Genomic DNA, 24,110 nt, shown 5'->3' with positions numbered 1-24,110 from the left:
AAATACCTGGATATAACGAATGAGTAGTAGTGTACCTGGGTAGCTGAGTTGGTAGGTGCAATGAACACCACTAGAGGCGCGAAGTCTGCCGTCCGCAAGAGTTTCAATGTCTTGATAACAAGAAAACGTAAGCGCCATATTATTCATCGGACACAAATGAATTGCAATTCTAACCAACATTAGTATTTTGTGTATATAAAAAAAAAACCGATATATACAAAAGTATGTGGACACCCCTTAAAATGAGTGGATATCACTATTTCAGCCACACCCTTTACTGACTGGTGTATAAATTGAGCACACAGCCATGCAAACTTCAGTAAGAATGGTCTTACTGAACAACTCATTGACTTTCAACATGGCACTGTCAGATAGGATGCCACCTTTCCAACAAGTCAGTATGTCAAATTTCTGCCCTGGTCAACTGTAAGTGCTGTTATTGTGAAGTGGAAACGTCTAGAAGCAACTACGGCTCAGCCGCGAAGTGGTAGGCAGAGTGCTGAAGCGTGTAAAAGTCGTCTGTCCTCGGTTGTTACCCTCAATACCGAGTGCCAAACTGCCACTGGAAGCAATGTCAGCACAATAACTATTAGTCGGGAGCTTCATGAAATGGGTTTCCATGGCCGAGCAGCTGCACACAAGCCTAAGATCACCATGTGCAATGCCAAGCGTCGGTTGAAGTGGTGTAAAGCTCGCTGCCATTGGACTCTGGAGCAGTGGAAACGTGTTCTCTGGGGTGATGAATCCTGCTTCACCATCTGGCAGTCTGACGGACAAATCTGGGTTTGGCGGATGCCAGGTGAACGCTACCGGCCCCAATGAATAGTGCCAACTGTAAAGTTTGGTGGAGGAGGAATAATGGTCTGGGGTTGTTTTTCATGGTTTGGGCTAGGCCCCTTAGTTCCAGTGCAGGGAAGTCAACGCTACAGCATACAATGACATTCTAGACAATTCTGTGCTTCCAACTTGTAGCAACAGTTTGGGGAAGGCCCTTTCCTGTTTGAGCATGACAATGCCTCCGAACACAAAGCGAGGTCCAAAGAAATGGTTTGTCAAGATCGGTGTGGAAGAACTTGACTGGCCTGCACAGAGCCCTGACCTCAACCCTATCAAACACCTTCGGGATGAATTGGAATGCCGACTGCGAGCCAGGCCTAATCGCCCAACATCAGTGCCCGAACTCACTAATACTCTTGTGGCTGAATGGAAGCAAGTCCCCGCAGCAATGTTCCAACATCTAGTGGAAATCCTTCCCAGACGAGTGGAGGCTGTTATAGCAGCAAAGGGGGGACCAACTCCAAATTAATGCCCATGATTTTGGAATGAGATGTTCAATGAGCAGGTGTCCACATACTTTTGGTCATGTGTAGTGTACATTAAGTTCTATGCCTACCTGTGGCTCCACATCCAGCAGGGCGATTTTGCCTTGCTCATGGATCTTCTGGATAGTCTCCATTTTGGTTCCAAACATGAACCCCTGGAAGCTGCCATACTCCAGCAGCTCATTCCCAGTGATGCACTTGGTCATGGCATCGTTGGAGATAAAGAAGTACTCCTGCCCGTTCTCCTCGTCCTTACGTGGGGGTCTGGTGGTGTCTGTTGTTTGGATCGAGCCACAGTTAATGCAGGTTGGTGGATTTGGCAAACCAAATTGCTTTCAAATCAGATAGAAGATCATTAGAAGTAAAGGTCATACTTACGTGGTGCGGGGTAGGCAAACTTCTCTGGGTATTTGGTCAGCAACGAGCTTTTGATATGGCTCCTTCCTACACCTGGTGCACCTACACAGAGAGATTACAGAAGGCATTGGAGGTTAATCTACTAACTGTTATTGTGATTTTAAAAAAAATATGGCAGGCAGGTCTTGATTATGACGATCACATAGGGAGCTTACCAATAAGCACCAAGGTTTTTCTGCTGAAGGCAGGGAGCCGAACAACCTCTTCATAAGAAATCACGTCCAACTGGTCAAAGACTAACATGGGAGAAAATAATACACATGGGTGGTTTAGGGATCTAAAACAATACCATGCAATGTAGAATACATTATACATGTAGTTAGTATAGGTAGTTCTCAAGATTGTATTGGGTATAAACAAATCACAAGTATTACTAGAGCTGTGCTTGGCCAGATACTTGTCTTTACACTTCTTCTTCTTTCCAAAGGGGCTGCAGGATTGGGTGCCCACTGTGGCCCTGCTTTTACTTGCCACCCGCCTGGAGCAGAGAGGAGAGACTAGGGGTTACTCACACTGAAAACTATTCTCACCTACAATCCATACAACGTTTTTAACTTTAACATATTACCGCTATATATTCGAGCAAAGTGTTCTTTATTTTTGGGTTTAGAGCAAAGTGTGTTTTTCAGCGTCTAATGTTTTTGTTAGGATTAAGATCATGCCAGCTGATACTTGGGATTCCAGTACTTTAGAGCAACTTTGAGGCAAAAGCTTTTTTATGAGTAATCAGAAGTGGGTGGACTACTCTACTTTGCGGATCATACCTTTCTTGAACTTCTGGGGAGGGGATGATTCCAGCAAAGTCGGCGGTAGAGCTGTCCACCCGGCCTTGCCACCAGTTTGGATCATGCTTGTTGATGATCTGAATGATGTCTCCTGTTTTGAACTTCAGCCCTGCTTCTTTGCATGGGATGAGGTCATCCTTGGCAGGGTCGTAGTCAAACTGAGCCCTCATGTACATCTGTTGAGTAACACACAACAGCTGCACACACAGAGATGGCTGAGAGGACATGATCTCCTTGCTGGGAATTGGGCAAAAATGTTTGGAATATGTGTATTGCGGTTAATATGGTCTTTGCAATGATTTATAGCACTGCAGTTTCCAGCATATGGTAGAATCGTATATTACTCTAAATTAAGGAGATAGTGCAGTGGAAACTTAGATGAAACTTACCTGTCTCAACAGCATCCTAGATGTTAGAGTTAGTTCGTAATCTATCAGTTAATGGGTCACAAATGCTTCCCATGGTATTATGCTCTCCGACGTAACATACAGAGGACATAGTAGCATCCACAGGAGGGATTTGGGCTCCAAAAGGTTATTGTTTTCTATATAGTTACCATCTATCAATGGGCTTTAAATTAGACTGCCATCACTGACCACACTACTCGAGCAGTTATCATAATGCCTGGACATGCTTCTTTTATTCTGGAATTGACAAACATGACTTTGGTTGAAGCGTTTGTCATTGTGTTGTATAACACTGTTTTTCAATTAGTTTACATTTAAAAATTATACTAATTTCTTGAAATGTTTAATTATTTTAGGTTGCGAGGCAGAACAATCATTATCAACTGCCGCAAATTGGGGGGGTATGATGGTATAATGTGACCAGCAGATGGCAGAGTGAATGAAACGCTGAACACTACCAATGTGTTTCAGTTCAGTTCGCCAGACTAACATGAGTGATGATCTGTATATCAGGCCACTAGTGGAATCTAATGGTTGTATAGTCACCTGTGTCTTTCATTGGCTTAAGGGGAGGATTCGCCTGACAAAGAACAAACTCTATTTAATATAGAGGATTTGGGAGAAGACATGATTGGAGGTAGAGGGGGGTACCGTATCAAAGATGTGGTTACGTTTCAAGCATGGTATCATAGAAAAATAACCTTAACACTGTGGTACCTAGTTTATTTGTCTTATTACAATGGAGGTAGTGAATAATAGGAACAGTATTTCGATGATGTTATAGCACGTGAGTAGAGTAGGTTATGAGTCAATGGCACGAATAGATGACACTATAGTGACTGAGGCCCTCTGTAATGACTGTCAACCCCTTGCAAACTAAAGGATGTACTATACAGTGGGGAGAACAAGTATTTAATACACTGCCGATTTTGCAGGTTTTCCTACTTACAAAGCATGTAGAGGTCTGTAATTTTTTATCATAGGTACACTTCAACTGTGAGAGACGGAATCTAAAACAAAAATCCAGAAAATCACATTGTATGATTTTTAAGTAATTAATTTGCATTTTATTGCATGACATAAGTATTTGATACATCAGAAAAGCAGAACTTAATATTTGGTACAGAAACCTTTGTTTGCAATTACAGAGATCATACGTTTCCTGTAGGTCTTGACCAGGTTTGCACACACTGCAGCAGGGATTTTGGCCCACTCCTCCATACAGACCTTCTCCAGATCCTTCAAGTTTCGGGGCTGTCGCTGGGCAATACGGACTTTCAGCTCCCTCCAAAGATTTTCTATTGGGTTCAGGTCTGGAGACTGGCTAGGCCACTCCAGGACCTTGAGATGCTTCTTACGGAGCCACTCCTTAGTTGCCCTGGCTGTGTGTTTCGGGTCGTTGTCATGCTGGAAGACCCAACCACGACCCATTTTCAATGCTCTTACTGAGGGAAGGAGGTTGTTGGTCAAGATCTCGCGATACATGGTCCCATCCATCCTCCCCTCAATACAGTGCAGTCGTCCTGTCCCCTTTGCAGAAAAGCATCCCCAAAGAATGATGTTTCCACCTCCATGCTTCACGGTTGGGATGGTGTTCTTGGGGTTGTACTCATCCTTCTTCTTCCTCCAAACACGGCGAGTGGAGTTTAGACCAAAAAGCTCTATTTTTGTCTCATCAGACCACATTACCTTCTCCCATTCCTCCTCTGGATCATCCAGATGGTCATTGGCAAACTTCAGACGGGCCTGGACATGCGCTGGCTTGAGCAGGGGGACCTTGCGTGCGCTGCAGGATTTTAATCCATGACGGCGTAGTGTGTTACTAATGGTTTTCTTTGAGACTGTGGTCCCAGCTCTCTTCAGGTCATTGACCAGGTCCTGCCGTGTAGTTCTGGGCTGATCCCTCACCTTCCTCATGATCATTGATGCCCCACGAGGTGAGATCTTGCATGGAGCCCCAGACCGAGGGTGATTGACCGTCATCTTGAACTTCTTCCATTTTCTAATAATTGCGCCAACAGTTGTTGCCTTCTCACCAAGCTGCTTGCCTATTGTCCTGTAGCCCATCCCAGCCTTGTGCAGGTCTACAATTGTATCTCTGATGTCCTTACACAGCTCTCTGGTCTTGGCCATTGTGGAGAGGTTGGAGTCTGTTTGATTGAGTGTGTGGACAGGTGTCTTTTATACAGGTAACGAGTTCAAACAGGTGCAGTTAATACAGGTAATGAGTGGAGAACAGGAGGGCTTCTTAAAGAAAAACGAACAGGTCTGTGAGAGCCGGAATTCTTACTGGTTGGTAGGTGATCAAATACTTATGTCATGCAATAAAATGCAAATGAATTACTTAAAAATCATACAATGTGATTTTCTGGATTTTTGTTTTAGATTCCGTCTCTCACAGTTGAAGTGTACCTATGATAAAAATTACAGACCTCTACAAGTAGGAAACCTGCAAAATCGGCAGTGTATCAAATACTTGTTCTCCCCACTGTATATGTATAGTATATATACAGTGAGGGGAAAAAGTATTTGATCCCCTGCTGATTTTGTACAGCATATGCAAATGAACTGTACATTTGTGATAACATTATTTACATGTCTAATGATGTTTTGATAAGAATTTAGTAAATATTTTGCTATAATGTTGCTTTTTACAATAGTTTCTTCTTGGGGTCAAAATGTACATTTTACATTTTAGTCATTTAGCAGACGCTCTTATCCAGAGCGACTTACAGTTAGTGAGTGCATACATTTTTCATACTTTTTTCATACTGGCCCCCCATGGGAATCAAACCCACAACTCTGGTGTTGCAAGCGCCATGCTCTACCAACTGAGCTACAGGAGGCCCCAGTTTGTAATCCATGTACAGTGAGGGAAAAAAGTATTTGATCCCCTGCTGATTTTGTCCGTTTGCCCACTGACAAAGAAATGATCAGTCTATAATTTTAATGGTAGGTTTATTTGAACAGTGAGAGACAGAATAACAACAAAAAAATCCAGAAAAACGCATGTCAAAAATGTTATAAATTGATTTGCATTTTAATGAGGGAAATAAGTATTTGACCCCCTCTCAATCAGAAAGATTTCTGGCTCCCAGGTGTCTTTTATACAGGTAACGAGCTGAGATTAGGAGCACACTCTTAAAGGGAGTGCTCCTAATCTCAGTTTGTTACCTGTATAAAAGACACCTGTCCACAGAAGCAATCAATCAATCAGATTCCAAACTCTCCACCATGGCCAAGACCAAAGAGCTCTCCAAGGATGTCAGGGACAAGATTGTAGACCTACACAAGGCTGGAATGGGCTACAAGACCATCGCCAAGCAGCTTGGTGAGAAGGTGACAACAGTTGGTGCGATTATTCGCAAATGGAAGAAACACAAAATAACTGTCAATCTCCCTCGGCCTGGGGCTCCATGCAAGATCTCACCTCGTGGAGTTGCAATGATCATGAGAACGGTGAGGATCTTGTCAATGATCTCAAGGAAGCTGGGATCATAGTCACCAAGAAAACAATTGGTAACACACTACGCCGTGAAGAACTGAAATCCTGCAGCGCCCGCAAGGTCCCCCTGCTCAAGAAAGCACATATACATGCCCGTCTGAAGTTTGCCAATGAACATCTGAATGATTCAGAGGAGAACTGGGTGGAAGTGTTGTGGTCAGATGAGACCAAAACGGAGCTCTTTGGCATCAACTCAACTCGGCGTGTTTGGAGGAGGAGGAATGCTGCCTATGACCCCAAGAACAACATCCCCACCGTCAAACATGGAAGTGGAAACATTATGCTTTGGGGGTGTTTTTCTGCTAAGGGGACAGGACAACTTCACCGCATCAAAGGGACGATGGATGGGGCCATGTACCGTCAAATCTTGGGTGAGAACCTCCTTCCCTCAGCCAGGGCATTGAAAATGGGTCGTGGATGGGTATTCCAGCATGACAATGACCCAAAACACACGGCCAAGGCAACAAAGGAGTGGCTCAAGAAAAAGCACATTAAGGTCCTGGAGTGGACTAGCCAGTCTCCAGACCTTAATCCCATAGAAAATCTGTGGAGGGAGCTGAAGGTTCGAAACCTTAATGACTTGGAGATGATCTGCAAAGAGGAGTGGGACAAAATCCCTCCTGAGATGTGTGCAAACCTGGTGGCCAACCACAAGAAATGTCTGACCTCTGTGATTGCCAACAAGGGTTTTGCCACCAAGTACTAAGTCATGTTTTGCAGAGGGGTCAAATACTTATTTCCCTCATTAAAATGCAAATCAATTTATAACATTTTTGACATACATTTTTCTGGATTTTTTTGTTGTTATTCTGTCTCTCACTGTTCAAATAAACCTACCGTTAAAATTATAGACTGATAATTTTTTTGTCAGTGGGCAAACGTACAAAATCAGCAGGGGATCAAATACTTTTTCCCCTCACTGTATATATTATATATATATATATATATATATATATATATATATATATATATATATATATATACAGTACTAGTCAAAAGTTTGGACACACCTACTCATTCGAGGGTTTTTCTTTATTTTTACTATTTTCTACATTGTAGAATAATAGTGAAGACATCAAAACTATGAAATAACACATATGGAATCATGTAGTAACCAAAAAAGTGTTAACCAAATCAAAATCTATTTTATATTTGAGATTCTTCAAATAGCCACCCTTTGCCTTGATGACAGCTTTGCACACTCTTGGCATTCTCTCAACCAGCTTCACCTGGAATGCTTTTCCAACAGTCTTGAAAGAGTTCTCACATATGCTGAGCACTTGTTGGCTGCTTTTCCTTCTCTCTGTGGTCCAACTCATCCCAAACCATCTCAATTGGGTTGAGGTCGGGGGATTGTGGAGGCCAGGTCATCTGATGCAGCACTCCATCACTCTCCTTCTTGATGTTGGGTCATTGTCCTGTTGAAAAACAAATGATAGTCCCACTAAACGCAAACCAGATGGGATGGCGTATTGCTGCAGAATGCTGTGGTAGCCAAGCTGGTTAAGTGTGCCTTGAATTCTAAATAAATCACAGACATTGTCACCAGCAAAGCACCCTCACACCATAACACCTCCTCCTCCATGCTTTACGGTGGAAACTACACATGCGGAGATCATCCGTTCAACCACACAGCGTCTCACAAAGCCACAGCAGTTGGAACCAAAAATCTCAAATTTGGACTCCAGAACAAAGGACACATTTCTACCAGTCTAATGTCCATTGCTCGTGTTTCTTGGCCCAAGCAAGTCTCTTCTTCTTATTGGTGTCCTTTTGTATTGGTTCCTTTGCAGCAATTCGACCACGAAGGCCTGATTCACACAGTCTCCTCTGAACAGTTGATGTTGAGATGTGTCTGTTACTTGAACTCTGTGAAGCATTTATTTGGGCTGCAATTTCTGAGGCTGGTAACTCTAATGAACTTATCCTCTGCAGCAGAGGTAACTCTGGGTCTTCCATTCTTGTGGCAGTCCTCATGAGAGCTAGTTTCATCATAGCGATTGATGGTTTTTGCGACTGCACTTGAAGAAACTTTAAATGTTCTTGACATTTTCCTTATTGACTGACCTTCATGTCTTGAAGTAATGATGGACTGTTGTTTCTCTTTGCTTTTTTGAGCGGTTCTTGCCATAATATGGACTTGGTCTTTTACCAAATGGGGCTATCTTCTGTATACCCCCCCTACTTTGTCACAACACAACTGATTGGCTCAAACGCATTAAGAAGGAAACAAATTCCACAAATTAACTTTTAATTCCAGGTGACCACCTCATGAAGCTGGTTGAGAGAATGCCAAGTGTGTGCAAAGCTGTCATCAAGGCAAATGGTGGCTATTTTGAAGAATCTCAAATATAAAATATATTTTGATTTGATTAACACTTTTTTGGTTACTACATGATTCCATATGTGTTATTTCATAGTTATGATGTGTTCACTATTATTCTACAATGTAGAACATTTTACAAATAAAGAAAAACCCTTGAATGAGTATGTGTCCAAACTTTTGACTGGTAGTGTATTTATACCTGCAGTATTTCTCTGATGACATAATTTGGGATATCATGGCAGAACTAGTCCAACAATGAGCATAACTGTGCTTGAATAGTAACCATTTATTTGATTATGCATGCAATTGAAATGTGATTTAAGGGTGAAAAAAATTAAATAAAAAAATCAGTCCAGATAGTAATTATAGCCATGTCCATTCAGAAAGGGGAAATGTGCAAATTCAATGGGTCATTTATTGGCTTACCTCACACACAAGAGAGAACCGTGGCTGGTTGGGGATGATTTTCATTGTGACTACTCCGTTGGTATCTTTCTGTAATGGAGGATGACAACCATTTTACTTGCACTCCACACTATCAAAACTATGACTGTGAGATTGCAACATGTCACCCATTCTCTCAGGGGCAGAGGGTTCTTCAGTATATTTTCTTTGTTAAAATAGAGACAGTAGGGACTTGCCAGGATCTTTTGTAGCTGGTCAACAGATTGGTTGGCCACACTCGTTCCATTGATCTCTGCTATTTCATCCCCTTCATGTAGGGAACCTGGAGAAGGACAGGAAATTATCAGCACCAGTACAGAAGACCAGTATGGCCAGAAAGTGTTATCAGGCAAATAACCAATGTCTATTTGCCATACAAGTATGGGGATACTGTTGCTGTTCTAATACAAATTCATTCCAATCACTTCAGTATGTTTGTCGATGTGGTTGAGTTCTGTACCTTGTCTATGTATCATGCCCCCATGTAATATTCTGGCCACAGTGCACTTCTGTTTTCCATTAAATTTCAGAGTCACACCCTAAAGGCAAAAAACATTAAACCAGCACACATCAAGCTGTCGTCAAAATGACAGAGTGAGTCACAGAGATAGAGAGGAGAGACGGGAAGGGAAAGGATAGAGAAAGACATTGGCATCTGAATGATTTACCATGGGCTCTGAGGGATTTACCATGGGCTCTGAGGGATTTACCATGGGCTCTGAGGGATTTACCATGGGCTCTGAGGAATTTACCATGGGCTCTGAGGGATTTACCATGGGCTCTGAGGGATTTACCATGGGCTCTGAGGGATTTACCATGGGCTCTGAGGGATTTACCATGGGCTCTGAGGGATTTACCATGGGCTCTGAGGGATTTACCATGGACTCTGAATGATTTACCATGGACTCTGAATGATTTACCATGGGCTCTGAATGATTTACCATGGGCTCTGAGGGATCTTTTTCAAACGCCACCTCACGTATCCTAGTTGTCTCAGTTCCGTTCATGTGACCAGCACTGCCGTTGGTGTATTCTTCTGCTCCTTTTGTCTCATAGGCTGGCATAACCCCCTATGGAAAAACATGTCAAGACTTAACATCAATAGGCACAGGAGATGGATTCATTTACAATAGGATACTGGGGGGAAAACTCACTGTGAACACAACTGCAGTGTGCTTCTATACGACATGCCATTTTGGATGTTCATCTGGACAAAATGTCATAATCCATCCAAAACATCCAAGTTTGCAGGGCTACCGGGTGTCAATGGTTGGCCCTATTTGTTTTATAAGTTGTGGCACAATGCAATCATGGATAAGCCTTTTGACAATCTCATGCAAAGCACCCAAACAACTCAAAACTCAAAAGCATTGCCAGTTGCAGCAATACAGCTACAATTAGTATCATTTTGTTGACTAGGAATAAATAAATAAATTGTAAATACAATGAGCTTAACATCCTGATCATCTGATGTCAGATTATTGGAACATTGGCATTTCTAGTGGCGTTATAAAAGCTTTTTTCGGCTGTGTCCCAAGAGCCATGTTTAATTCGCAGTTTCAGCATCTGTTCAGGTTTGAAAATTAACTACACATTTTCACCAGCTCATTAGGCAGGGACAACCCATATCCGCTGCTCTGGTTCCCCTGCTAAAAGGTTGTCATGGCTACGCCTGAGTGAGATCATGTTTCGAAGAAAAGTATTGATATGAACAAACAAATCCCTCGTAAAGATTAAGACATCCATTACATCAACACATAGCAACCCTGGCCACTTGACCACTGTCTGGCTGCGAGAACACTGAACTGTGTGTAATGTAACTCAAAGGAATGTGGCCTTTACTGGTGATCCCTCACCTCCACTCCACCCGTTCCATTTCAGCAATGTGCAAACCAGGTTTGATTGAATAGAAGTACAAATGCCAAATGCTTAAGTACACCAAAGTACTCTATGCGAATGACCTTTTTATGACCTTAAAATACCACAGCAGCTAATTCGAAACAGGGATCCAAAAGTAAACCATGAAATTATTTTAAGCAGATTGGAGACACTGGTGCCTTTCCTTTCCTTAGTTCCACACATGGAGAGGACAATAGAAGAGGAGCGGTCCAGATGGGACCTCCTGTGGGATTTGGCCTGCTCTGCTGTGTGGATGTCTCTCCATTAAACACAGTGCTGCACAAGCTTTTATCACACTACCTAATTCACTTTTACTGCTTTCACCCCCGGCCCCATGGGCATTATCATATTGCTAGCCCTGCCAGGGATTAGTAAAACCACTCACGTGGATGGCCATCATACTAACCTAGCCCCTGACTTCTCTGTACATGGACCCCTGGGTGACAAAGGTTACTTACCACCCGTAAGGTGCAGTAATGGAATTAAGCCTCCTATACTCCCTGATGGAACATGCTGCCAGCTCCAGCAGTGTGAGTTTGTGTAATACAAGCTCTGTGGCTTGAGAGATGTTATTTAACATAGATAAGTTTGAGTATCTTTTAACTGATAACTGCAAGTGTCTCTTCATTGTTAACGATCTGAAGCTCTATGGGGACATGGAACGTAATAACATTAATTCAGAGAAATCACAAGGTGCCTTTATCAACCATAGATAAGCTAAGAATTTGTTCAATGTGTTTGACCACATCACGCTGACACAAGTTCATTCGCAATGACTCTGATAGCTCTGTTTTGTTTCCACAGTTATCTGCTCACCCAAAAAATCATTAGGCCTATAAGAATGGGTTAATCTGTCATAGTTCTTTATATGAATAGGAATCAGTACGCCAGTAGTCTTGTCTAGTGTAGTCAATTCCAGTGACTAAATAACGGGAGATGGCAGTGATGTCTTTGAGGGAAAACAACAAGGCCATAAAAATGACTAACAACTCCAATGGCAATGAGCTGGTCTTCCGTCATCATATTTTCACAAAGCAATTTTCCTTTATCTTATTGGTTTTAGTCTCTCCTTGTCCCTTGTAGCTGAGTGGGTCATCATTAGAGTGTGTGTTCTATGGGCAACAATGGTCAATTCTATTATTGAACAATCGTGTGGAGGTTTTAGGACAAGGTCTATTATGCCTATTTCTATACTCACCACCCCCCAGAAATCCTCCTAAAGTTGTCTGCCTCGGAGGAATACAGATAGATTTTGAACAAAGATTGAAAGCCAACTGTCAAACTTGTTACCGCTGTTACTTACAGCCTGATCCTTCACCCAACCACTTTGACTGGGTCTAAAAACATTTCAGGAACAACCAGTTTGATGTTTGTCTGTTTTCCCCCTTTAAAGAGGAGCTGTGTACACTCTGTACACTATCTCAATATGGACAAGCCCAGGCTCTATTGTGAAAAAAACTGGTTGTGGGGAGCCTTGAGAAAAATGCTGAGGTAGGAAAAATTAACCCTGATCCTGACCATACCTCCCCTGACTGAGAATGACAAAAGGATACTGTCAAAGCTTGACAGAGGCCATTTTCCTTTCAACACAAACCACAATAGGCTGTGGATTCTTTCCAACATGTGAATAGACTTTAATGTTAAAACAACAGTGAAAACAAAAATGACCAAAGACAGATGTTAAGATTATGTGCCCTGTTTGGTGCAGCTGCAGCAGCCACTGGCCATGGGGAGTGAGGGGGCCTAATCATGCAGAGTGCATGGGAGATTCCTCTTCCCTACGGGGGATACATTCCCTACGGCGTGTCTGTGTATCTGAGGTGGAACACAACAAGGTTTCAACACCATGTGGACTAGTCTGCAGTGTTCTAGTAAAAGCCTAGAGGTGTCTTGTGGTCAATGTGAGTAAACAAGTTGTTTACTCTGCAACATAATACAGATATTTACAGGAGACCAGTACCAGGAGTGTAGAAATAGTCTCTGTCATAACACATGTAGTGGAACACTCTTCAGACTGGATCCAAGGTAAACACTATTATAACATCCCCATAGGGCCATAGAGTGCAGTATGCTGCATGTTTACCAAGACGGACCTGTCGTGGCCTGTTTTGAAAGAAACTGGTAGGGGACACATCACAACAGTTTCATCATCATACAAACAAAAAGGTTGAAGTTCACTAATCATATTGTTCAGCACACAGGACTAAGTCATAAAGAGACAGGCTCACCCAGCCTTAAATCCCCCTAAAACGTGCTGACCCTGGTTGGACTGCAAAGGAAGTCACATGTCCAAAGGAAACTGCCAGACTTTGGTCTAAAGGGTAACTGGTATCATCTGGATAATTAATATCTTTAATAGCAGAAAACAGCTGAGGTCAGCTGAAGAACACACAGCACTTGCATTTCTTGAACAAGCTTACTACAAAGTTGAAAAACGTAGACTTTCCATTTTTGTGTGAATGATGACCCGGGCATACTTGGTTCCCACTGTTACCAGCCGACCTTGATGAACTGTCTGCCTACTGGGCTGTGATTTTAAGGTCAGCTTTGTATAATTGATGAGCTTTAGTTTTCCTGAAGCTTTTTTTGGAACTTCTCGAAAAGGGAAACCAGGGATTTTTACAAGATCCATTTCCATAGTTACAGCCAGGAATGAAAAAGGTGTGGGTCTAAAGCCAAGGTGTCAAACATACGGCTTGCAGGTGGTTTGAGTAAAAAAAAAAATATATATTATATATATAACTCAGTATACTTTAAAATGACTATCATTTGCTGAGTTTCAGTGCGGCCCTCCGGACCAGGTTGAAGACCGAATGCGGCCCCCGGGGCAAAATTAGTTTGACACCCCTGGTCTAAAGTGAGACAGAAAAAGTAGAGCTGACAGCCATTTAATACCCAATACAGTTTGAAAGTTAGTTTGCCAAGTGAGCTATCAACAGTCCAGTTACAGCTAAAGTCTCTTCTGTTATCTCAAAATAACAAATTACCTTCACCATATCTCGTAACATGGACACATAGTGCCTTTGTCCAAAAGAGTCCTGTTACTATGTCATGTGAAATACAAAACTTGTTATGCTGTTACAGTCAAATTAGGTAAGCACCCACTGTAGATATTATCAGTTTGACAGTAAACAAAGTGGGTAATCCTCCTCAACAAGTAACACCGTTTAACTATAGCATTATTAAAAGATTACAGCCGCTCATGGTATAATCCCTCCCAATGTCGCTTTAGCAGAGTAAGTATTCTCAATCATCTTCTTTATCTCATAATGCTGAACTAGTCAACAGGATTCAGGAATACCGAATGATACCCTATCTAAAAAAAAAACTTCATGCTCCAAAGTGCCAGGGTGGATTCAACTGTGGAGCTCCTTGGCATTCCCAGTCTCCCAGAAGAAAAACACTATGTTCTTCTGTGGCTTCCTACTTCCACTGCACTGAGCAGTGTCAGATTACGAGGTGGGTTGGGGGAGGGTCTCAGAGTCAAAGAAAAACAAGCTGGTCTTGAAGCCTTGGGGTCTTTTGTACATGTGATTTCCTAGTTGTCATTGGTGTTGACCCCTGACCTCAGTGTGTGAACAGCAGGCCTCTGGGAGTTGTAGTCATCCACCAGTGATGGAAGCTTGGTTATTGATGACTATTTATGACTCCCTGATAAAATAAAGGTTAAAACATAATCATAATTGAAGTGGGGAGGGGAGTAGTGTCAAAAACAACAGAGACTAAGGGCCATGTTTTGAATCAACATTACAACACAGCTATAGGGCTCAGTGTTGTGTGCTCTTTCATTCATCTGTGGTTCCCATCACCTAATCCAGTGTTGATAACATTCATCTGTTATGTTGGAATGTAGGATATTCTTCTATTCTTTTAGATAAGAAATTAACAGGAGGATTTACACTGGGTGCTGTGAATATGGCTGTGAAAACGCGATTTGAAAGACAAAGTGTTCCAGTGAAACAGCAACAACACAAAATTGCTAGACAAACAGTTCAAGGTACCAACTGGATCTAATGTCTCTATAATCAAACCCTCCCACACATACCAGGGTTAGGTTAGGGTAGAATTCCAGCCAATAGGCTGAGAACTATTGATCCACAAGACCTTGCAGGGCCACAGCGGTAAAGCTGCGTTTACAAAGGCAGCACAATTAGGATATTTTGCCACTAATTGGTCTTTTGACCAATCAGATCAGCTCTTTGGCCAATAATTGGGCAAAGGATCAGAATTGGGCTGCCTGTGTAAACACAGCCTAATGCAGTAAATATCTGTGAGCCCCTCCCTATATCTTAACATAAATGCTACAATAAATGGCATTCAAAATATAGAAGAAAATATCAGACAAGCTTCTGCCTACACTCACATATTCAGTTGTAGGCATTTTGTTTAGTCAAGCACATGTTGGATGAGTCCCACTTCACAATAAGTGTTGCTAACCCATACAGTATGTATTTATATTGTAATTACAACTACAGGTACAGTGTAAAGTGGTGTGGTTGGTACTCATTGTTACATAGTACTTAGTATGTAGAATACACAGTTAACCATTTTGTAATTACACAACCAGCAAACAGGTACCATAATTTCAAGTAAGCTTGATATAAAAAGGAGCGCAACGTTATTCATGAGGACATGTTTTTGGGTTCAATGAGAGGATGAGAGCATGGAACATAACACAAGCACATCCGCAATGTTCTAGTGTCTGTCTGTCCCTTTTTTAACTGCACCGATGATATGTGGGTTTAGGATGGGAGACATTGTGCATTAGGCAGACATGGCTGTGTGTCTATTTATAGAAAGCTGCAGTTCTTTAGCCTGGAAGATTAGGCTAGTGTCCAGTGAAACATGACTCAGCTTATGTGGCAGGCAGGAGCAGGCTGAGTCTGCACACTCCAGGCAGCTATCACACACAGGAAGCCTTATTCACACACAAGCAAATACAAACATACTGCACTCTAATCGATCTGGTTGAGTAGTTTTTCGCAAAATACACACTTGCAGTCCAGGCAAGCATCAAAAAGATGGAAAGGTAAAGTCAATGTTGGACACATACACACACACACACACACACATACACACACAAAGAACGAGACACCAGCACTCATCTCTATGATATTCCTAAGATAAGATATTCGTTTGCCTCTTCAAAGCAGATGTGATCCTGACTTGGTGAAAGTCCAGATCTGACAATAGATGATGATTTCACATTTCAGCTTCTCCCTGAGGTACTGCTGCACCAGGTAGTTACACCTGTTGCTGATGTCAGGGAAATAGTCTCCATGCAAGGCTTCCCCTCTCAGCTCTCAACGTTTAACCATGCCAAAGTTGCTACTTCAAAGTCCTTGTTGGAAGTGTCATGACTTCTTTCAAACTTGATTGCCTGGCTTACTGTATCACTCATTAGCTCCTTCTTCCCTGATCAAGCAGAGTATTTTAACCCGTCATTCCACTTCAATAGAGGGGTGACCCCATAGAGATCCTATTAAATTACTAGAGGGGCTATGTCATAATCCCTCAAAGTTCCAGAATGGGGTGATAATGGCAGCCATCAGTCAGGGAGAAATCCAAAACCAGTCTAATTGGAATGAATGGCAGTAGAGGCATAGGTGATGCATTTCCTGCTTTTACTTATGCAGTAACATAAAAGTAAGGCATGTGATGTAACAGAAATGGTGTAATAGAAAATATTGTCACCCCCAAATATTGTTGTATAATTATAAATAAAGTTCATACGGGTTTTATACAAACTATCTGTATAAATAGCCTCTAATATATATATGCAAACAGACCATAAACGTCTACATTTTTGTTTTCTTGGAAAGCTGTGAGTGTTATCATATGATACAATGTCAGTACTTGCATTTACAAGTTGTCTAAATCCTATCATCAACCGATTTCAGACAGTGTAGGGCTGTGGATTGACTGCATTGTTTAAATGGAATGTTGGCATATTGGCAGTTAATTTGAATCATTCATCTAAAACTGTGTGGCTATAGCTACAGTGAGGGAAAAAAGTATTTAATCCCCTGCTGATTTTGTACATTTGCCCACTGACAAAGAAATTATGAGTCTATAATTTTAATGGTAGGTTTATTTGAACAGTGAGAGACAGAATAACAACAAAAAAATCCAGAAAAACGCATGTCAAAAATGATATAAATTGATTTACATTTTAATGAGGGAAATAAGTATTTGACCCCCTCTCAATCAGAAAGATTTCTGGCTCCCAGGTGTCTTTTATACAGGTAACGAGCTGAGATTAGGAGCACACTCTTAAAGGGAGTGCTCCTAATCTCAGTTTGTTACCTGTATAAAAGAGACCTGTCCACAGAAGGCTGGAATGGGCTACAAGACCATCGCCAAGCAGCTTGGTGAGAAGGTGACAACAGTTGGTGCGATTATTCGCAAATAGACGAAACACAAAATAACTGTCAATCTCCCTCGGCCTGGGGCTCCATGCAAGATCTCACCTCGTGGAGTTGCAATGATCATGAGAACGGTGAGGAATCAGCCCAGAACTACACGGGAGGATCTTGTCAATGATCTCAAGGCAGCTGGGACCATAGTCACCAAGAAAACAATTGGTAACACACTACGCCGTGAAGGACTGAAATCCTGCAGCGCCCGCAAGGTCCCCCTGCTCAAGAAAGCACATATACATGCCCGTCTGAAGTTTGCCAATGAACATCTGAATGATTCAGAGGAGAACTGGGTGAAAGTGTTGTGGTCAGATGAGACCAAAATGGAGCTCTTTGGCATCAACTCAACTCGCCGTGTTTGGAGGAGGAGGAATGCTGCCTATGACCCCAAGAACACCATCCCCACCGTCAAACATGGAGGTGGAAACATTATGCTTTGGGAGGAGCTGAAGGTTCGAGTTGCCAAACGTCAGGCTCGAAACCTTAATGACTTGGAGAAGATCTGCAAAGAGGAGTGGGACAAAATCCCTCCTGAGATGTGTGCAAACCTGGTGTCCAACTACAAGAAACGTCTGACCTCTGTGATTGCCAATAAGGGTTTTGCCACCAAGTACTAAGTCATGTTTTGCAGAGGGGTCAAATATTTATTTCCCTCATTAAAAAGCAAATCAATTTCTAACATTTTTGACATGCGTATTTCTGGATTTTGTTGTTGTTATTCTGTCTCTCACTGTTCAAATAAACCTACCATTCAAATTATAGACTGATCATGTCTTTGTCAGTGGGCAAACGTACAAAATCAGCAGGGGATCAAATACTTTTTTCCCTCACTGTAGCTAACAAACATTCAGAGCAGATAATCTTCAAATTCATTGTTTTGCACAATATCTTATCACAGCACCAGCAAACCATGGTTGTCCAACTCCCTTACCAAAATGGCTGACCTTTAAGACCATCATAAGAAGGTTAATGTCCATTCTAGTATTCTGATTCCTAATTCTATGGGTGACCCATTCCTCAAGTAAATCCCCTCAAACTCCAGGCAGTAGAGGCCCTACTGTGCACCTTAGCCTTAATCCTCTGACCCTGGCCAGGCCTATTGTCCAATCATCACATACCAAGAAATCCCCCCTTGAGACAGACAAAGAACAAGAGGGGCCTTGTTCGTTAACCTCCTGCTTGCATCTAATAGGTACACCTGGCTCTGCATGTTTCCCAAGCAAGCAAACAAAGACAAGGACCTGGGAATGTCATCCTCATCTAGGGGACCAATGGGACTGAGGGGATTAACGGTCTACTATAGTAGTGCCTCATCAAGAGGCTGATAACATTAAGCCCTCACCTGTGGGGTCAAAAGTCCACAGTGAAATGTGTGATTGGAATGGGAGCATACTACTACTGTAAGACCCTTACTTGACACGTGGAAGTCTTTCACAAATAATTAAGAAGACAGATGTATTAAAACATCCAGAGCAGCTGTCTGTTTGGAAAACATCCCTTGACGTTATTGACGCTCAGGAACGTTTCTATCATTTTGGGGGCCCTAAGCGAGATTTGGTTGGGGGGCCCCCTCACGGTCTAAACATTTTAGTCGCCCCCCTCTTGGCGGAGGAGAGAAAATGTAGCAATTTTAAAATACATTTCATGAGATTCTACTCATTTTGCCATGTGGCGGAGCAAAAACCTTGCAGTTTTAAAGCTAATTTCCTGCAGTTCTACACCTTTTGCCATGGGCTGGAGAGAACATTTAGCAGTTTTAAAGCAAATTTCCTGCAGTTCTACACCTTTTGCCATGGGCTGGAGAGAACATTTAGCAGTTTTAAAGCAAATTTCCTGCAGTTCTATGCATTTTACCATGGGATGGAGAGAACATTTTGCAGTTTTAAAATGAATTGCTTGCAATTGTACACATTTTGCCATGACTCATGCCATGTTCATGTGATATCTGCGTGAGAAAAATCAATGGGGGCCGCCTGGAGGTCAGAGCCCTTGGGCACACAAGTGCCTGGTCATTAATTTGGCCATGATTACTAAGGTTTAGATAGCTGGCTAAACTAACTTACCTAGCAATCTATAAAATGTTAGCTGACATGGGCTAATTGAGTGACTGTCAGGTGACTGATATAACAAGATGAAAACTTACACATTTGGTGCATTTCCATTGAGATTTACCCCCAGCCTAGTTGGCCGCCAGTGTTTTATGTTAATGTGTGTAAGGTCTAGTGTTGTTGTGTTTCCATCAGGAGTGTGACACTTAAAGTGGAACTGACAGCATTTTATCAACATGAAATCTTATTAAAATGTGTTCATATACACCCCCAGGAAGAATATGACACCTTTTTTTCCCATTTTCTGACAAGCGAGAACTTAAGATATGGTCATTTTCACGTTTTCATAAATTCACAGAATGTTTGGGAATGACGTATGGTAAGACATTTGTGGAAATTCTATAGCAATATAGAGTGGGAAAGCGGCCGTGCGTTTGGACAATTAATAGGCACTGCAGTAAATAAAACCTAATAGTTCAGCATAGCTAGCTAGCTAGCTAGCAAAGCGATTCACATTTCTTGCTAGCTAACCAAATGACACTTGCATCTCTAGCTGTATCCACCGAAAAACGATATAAGGGGAAAAAGTCAGTCACTCACCCACTCCTCCAATGGCATTACATCCTCCCAGCAACTAGCTAGCTAGCTAACATTAGGCTCCGTGTTTTTAGCTTGCTAAATAAATAGCTACATAAGTAGATACGCTTGCCCAGGGGTGTCAGCGCACGGGTCATACTGAAAAAAGACAACGAATTTACGGGCCAGACATAGCCTATTTGTTTTAACCAAAAAATGTGCAACTGCGACCCAAACTGGCCATTGTTTTATTAGAGAAAATATAGCCTTTCTAATGTCCACTTGTGTACATAGGATGCTGTATATAGCCTTTTAACATATTAAAACAATAGAAGTGATACATTATATTGGTCCAGCCTTTGCTGCTATGCATGCAGATGTGCATAATATGCTGCGACCCTAATCAAAAAGTATTTAATAACTCCAAATAACAAAAAACATATCTATAGGTTGTTGTAACATTTAAACTTAAAACATGTTTAACATTATTTTGCACTGCATGGATCACCGGTTTTAAAAACCGAAGCCAGACTGCACTTTCCCTCTGCTGTGCGCTGTAAACGGGACACACAAAAGCAGCGCAATTGAAGTTGAATTCACTGATGCGAGCGTATCAGGCTGTAATTTCATAAAGTAGATGACTCTGTTGACTCATTTATACTCGCTTGTGACTTGTAGTGCAGCGCATCGCGGGCGCTATGATAGCGGTCCGAAATGAATTGACAACCCAAATCATTGCGTGGGCCGGATAGAAATGTGTCACGCCTTGTGTTTGACACGTGCGCTAGCCTATTAGCCACGTTATGAGTGGCTTGTGATCATTGCCCTTGCTAGTTGGATTGTATTGACATTCCCAGCCTAAGTTACAGTAGTCCGTTTTTGTTAAAAATATTGAGTCATTGAAACTGAAACAGTGCATCCTGAATGGGTGGAGGCAGCAAACAATTTACCAGGCTAACTGTGATTTACAACCTGCTAGCAATATTTTTTGGACTACCAAGAAATGTATTGGTGAATTATATTAATCATGCATTGAAGTGCATCCATCTATTCTGCCAACAATGCCTTACTGTCTGTCATGGAATTTTGAGTCAAATAGAACCTATTTTTAAAACCTCTTATAAAGTTGGTTTTGTAGCATAAACTAGGAATTTGATATTTTTTACTGATATTATGATTGTCTGTTTGTTTCATATTTGAAAAGTAGTTAAAATGTTGTCAGTTCCACTTTAAGGCCTATGGCGAGCAGAATCAACAACCTCTGCATCTTTCAAGACTGTTGCTTTGTGAAAAGGTGTTACAGTAACTGTTCAGTGAAAATCTCACTTTTAAATGTTCATATTCTGTTAACTCATACCCAATAAATTGGAGAAAAAAAACACTTAAAAACCCCCACCTCAAACTTGTATCTCAAATAGACATTTAAAAATACTTGCTATTTCCTCATAGAGGATGATGTCATCTTTCTGAGGAAGATGAGCTGGCCAATCAAATCAAATCAAATCAAATCAAATGTTATTGGTCACATGCGCCGAATACAACAGGTGCAGACATTACAGTGAAATGCTTACATACAGCCCTTAACCAACAGTGCATTTATTTTTAACAAAAAAAGTAAAAATAAAACAACAACAAAAAAAGTGTTGAGAAAAAAAAGAGCAGAAGTAAAATAAAATAACAGTAGGGAGGCTATATATACAGGGGGGTACCGGTGCAGAGTCAATGTGCGGGGGCACCGGCTAGTTGAGGTAGTTTAAGTAATATGTACATGTGGGTAGAGTTAAAGTGACTATGCATAAATAGTTAACAGAGTAGCAGCAGCGTAAAAAGGATGGGGTGGGGGGCAGTGCAAATAGTCCGGGTAGCCATGATTAGCTGTTCAGGAGTCTTATGGCTTGGGGGTAGAAGCTGTTGAGAAGTATTTTGGACCTAGACTTGGCACTCCGGTACCGCTTGCCGTGCGGTAGCAGAGAGAACAGTCTATGACTAGGGTGGCTGGAGTCTTTGACAATTTTGAGGGCCTTCCTCTGACACCGCCTGGTATAGAGGTCCTGGATGGCAGCGGTCTACTCGCGTTAATATTTTTCATGACCGGTATACGCCCACACCATTCTGTTGTTGGGGTACGCCCACACCATTCCAACACAGAAAAGCAGCTTTTTAACATACTTAATTACCATTTTTTGGAAGGAAAACGATTTCACTCATATTGTAATGAATTATAGGTCATATTTCATAGAAATCTGGAAATACTGGACTTTTACTTTAAAGTTCACAGTTATCCATTGTTATGTAAATGAAAGCTGAAAAGTACCCAGGGCCTTGCCTTGGTTCCAAGTTAAGGCAGGTCCGCCGGAGCCATGGCCCAGTGAGACACGGGTGCCGGCCCGCGTAAATGGAAACAGAAAAGTATTTTGGGTAAAACACTGGGGTAAATCCTCAATGGAAATGCGCCAGTTGTGTATTCTACTATCCTAACTAACAGTAAGTTGAGACCCCGACTGACTTCCTGGCGGCCCCCTAGCGGCTGTGGGGCCCTAAGCAGCCACTTATATTGCTTATGCCTAGAAACGGCACTGTTGAATCTTATAACTGGAGCATAACACATTGTAGAATTCAGATGCTGTACATGGTCACCACATGTCTAAACAAAAGTCACGAGTTAAAAGTAGTGTTAAAAACTACAGTATCCTAGTAGGCCTATGCTGGCTATTAGTCCCAATGTCAGTCACCTCTTCTGAAAAAGACAACTATCCATTATGTAGACATCACATGTAGGCCTATTTCCCGCTATTGCCGTGAAACAGTTAACCTGATTCAGCTATGGCTGTGTTTAGACAAATCAAATCAAATCACATTTTATTGGTCTCATACACATATTTAGCAGGTATCCCAATTCTGATCTTCTTTCCACTAATTGGTATTTTGACCATTCACAGCACATCTTTTCGCATCAGGTCTTTTTCAGAGCTGATCTGATTGGTCAAAAGTATCAGAATTGGGCTGCCTGTCTAAACGCACCCCTTCTGCCTGGTATGTGGTTTACATTTACATTTACATTTACCTCATGTTTCTGTTCCTTGTGAGATAAATAGCAGAACTGAATCTTGCTTATTACTTGTCTGGAACAAACTAAGACAGGATTTGACAAGCACTGAACTTTCATGACGCAGTAATGTCTTGGAGTGACGTAGACTGAAGCTCTGATCATGATAGCCTATATGACATAAAAGGACTGTGTGGTCATCATGTTAAACTATTTACAAATAAGAAAAACCTATATTTAATCATGTATATATTAATAATATATAAATATAATATAAAATAATATGTATAATAATGTATGAAAAACACAAAAAGCACATGAACACCAAGATGATCGTCTTAAACCGGATTGTACCAGCGCTGACCAGCGCATTAATACCCCTGCTTCTTGGACTCCTGCAATGAAGTTGACAGACACATCTGCATAGCTTTTACAACATCACCAAGGAATGTATGTAGGCTATAGCCTACCAGACAGACGTATAGGCCTCCTGCTTATCTGATTAAGACATATTTTCTATCATTATAATGTTATGGCAATCGTATGAATGTATTGTAAACCGCTTACCTTTTCAGGCTTTGGTTTGTTTTGAAGCAGCTGCTCCAGGTACAGGTCGGAGAGGGCTGTTCGAGAACTGTTGACCCGCTCAAGTATAACAGCGGGTTCGTTTTTATTGGATTTTAATGTCATCTTTACTGGTTAGCAAAAAAAGAAAAGTGAACGTAATGCGCCCTTGTTCAAGGTCCGCAATAGGCTGGCCCTATTGTAGCAGAGAAGGGAAAATGAGTGATAAGGAACCCTGGCGGTCTGATAAATTGCTGTTCTGGGTTCAAGTCCGAGGTTCTGATCAATTCGGAGGTATTGCAGGCTAGGCTGCGAGGACACAGCTGACAAAGCAAGTAAACATTCGATTGCT

At 41.8% G+C, this 24,110-nt stretch overlaps 1 protein-coding gene across 2 annotated transcripts in view; it reads right to left on the bottom strand.

Moving 5' to 3' along the window:
• LOC311142786 (55 kDa erythrocyte membrane protein-like) overlaps positions 1–24,110 on the bottom strand; it is a 24,979-nt gene extending 869 nt beyond the window's left edge. The window contains exons 1-11 of one of the 2 annotated variants that reach the window (XM_084178461.1): positions 23,762–24,110; positions 10,148–10,276; positions 9,667–9,745; positions 9,404–9,489; positions 9,189–9,257; positions 2,504–2,700; positions 2,114–2,217; positions 1,895–1,975; positions 1,701–1,781; positions 1,394–1,596; positions 36–110 (exon numbers count right to left, since the gene is read on the bottom strand). In XM_084178461.1, coding sequence (XP_084034587.1) covers positions 36–110; positions 1,394–1,596; positions 1,701–1,781; positions 1,895–1,975; positions 2,114–2,217; positions 2,504–2,700; positions 9,189–9,257; positions 9,404–9,489; positions 9,667–9,745; positions 10,148–10,276; positions 23,762–23,884 — 1,227 coding nt within the window. In that variant the 5' untranslated portion in view covers positions 23,885–24,110. Of the gene's footprint in view, positions 1–35; positions 111–1,393; positions 1,597–1,700; positions 1,782–1,894; positions 2,218–2,503; positions 2,722–9,188; positions 9,258–9,403; positions 9,490–9,666; positions 9,746–10,147; positions 10,277–23,761 lie in introns of both variants that reach the window. The other variant, XM_084178460.1, reaches the window with a different exon arrangement.

The sequence above is a fragment of the Coregonus lavaretus genome (genome assembly GCF_964263955.1).
Source record: "Coregonus lavaretus genome assembly, chromosome: 15".
Taxonomy (NCBI): domain Eukaryota; kingdom Metazoa; phylum Chordata; class Actinopteri; order Salmoniformes; family Salmonidae; genus Coregonus; species Coregonus lavaretus.
This window is presented reverse-complemented; position numbering and strand designations above follow the sequence as displayed.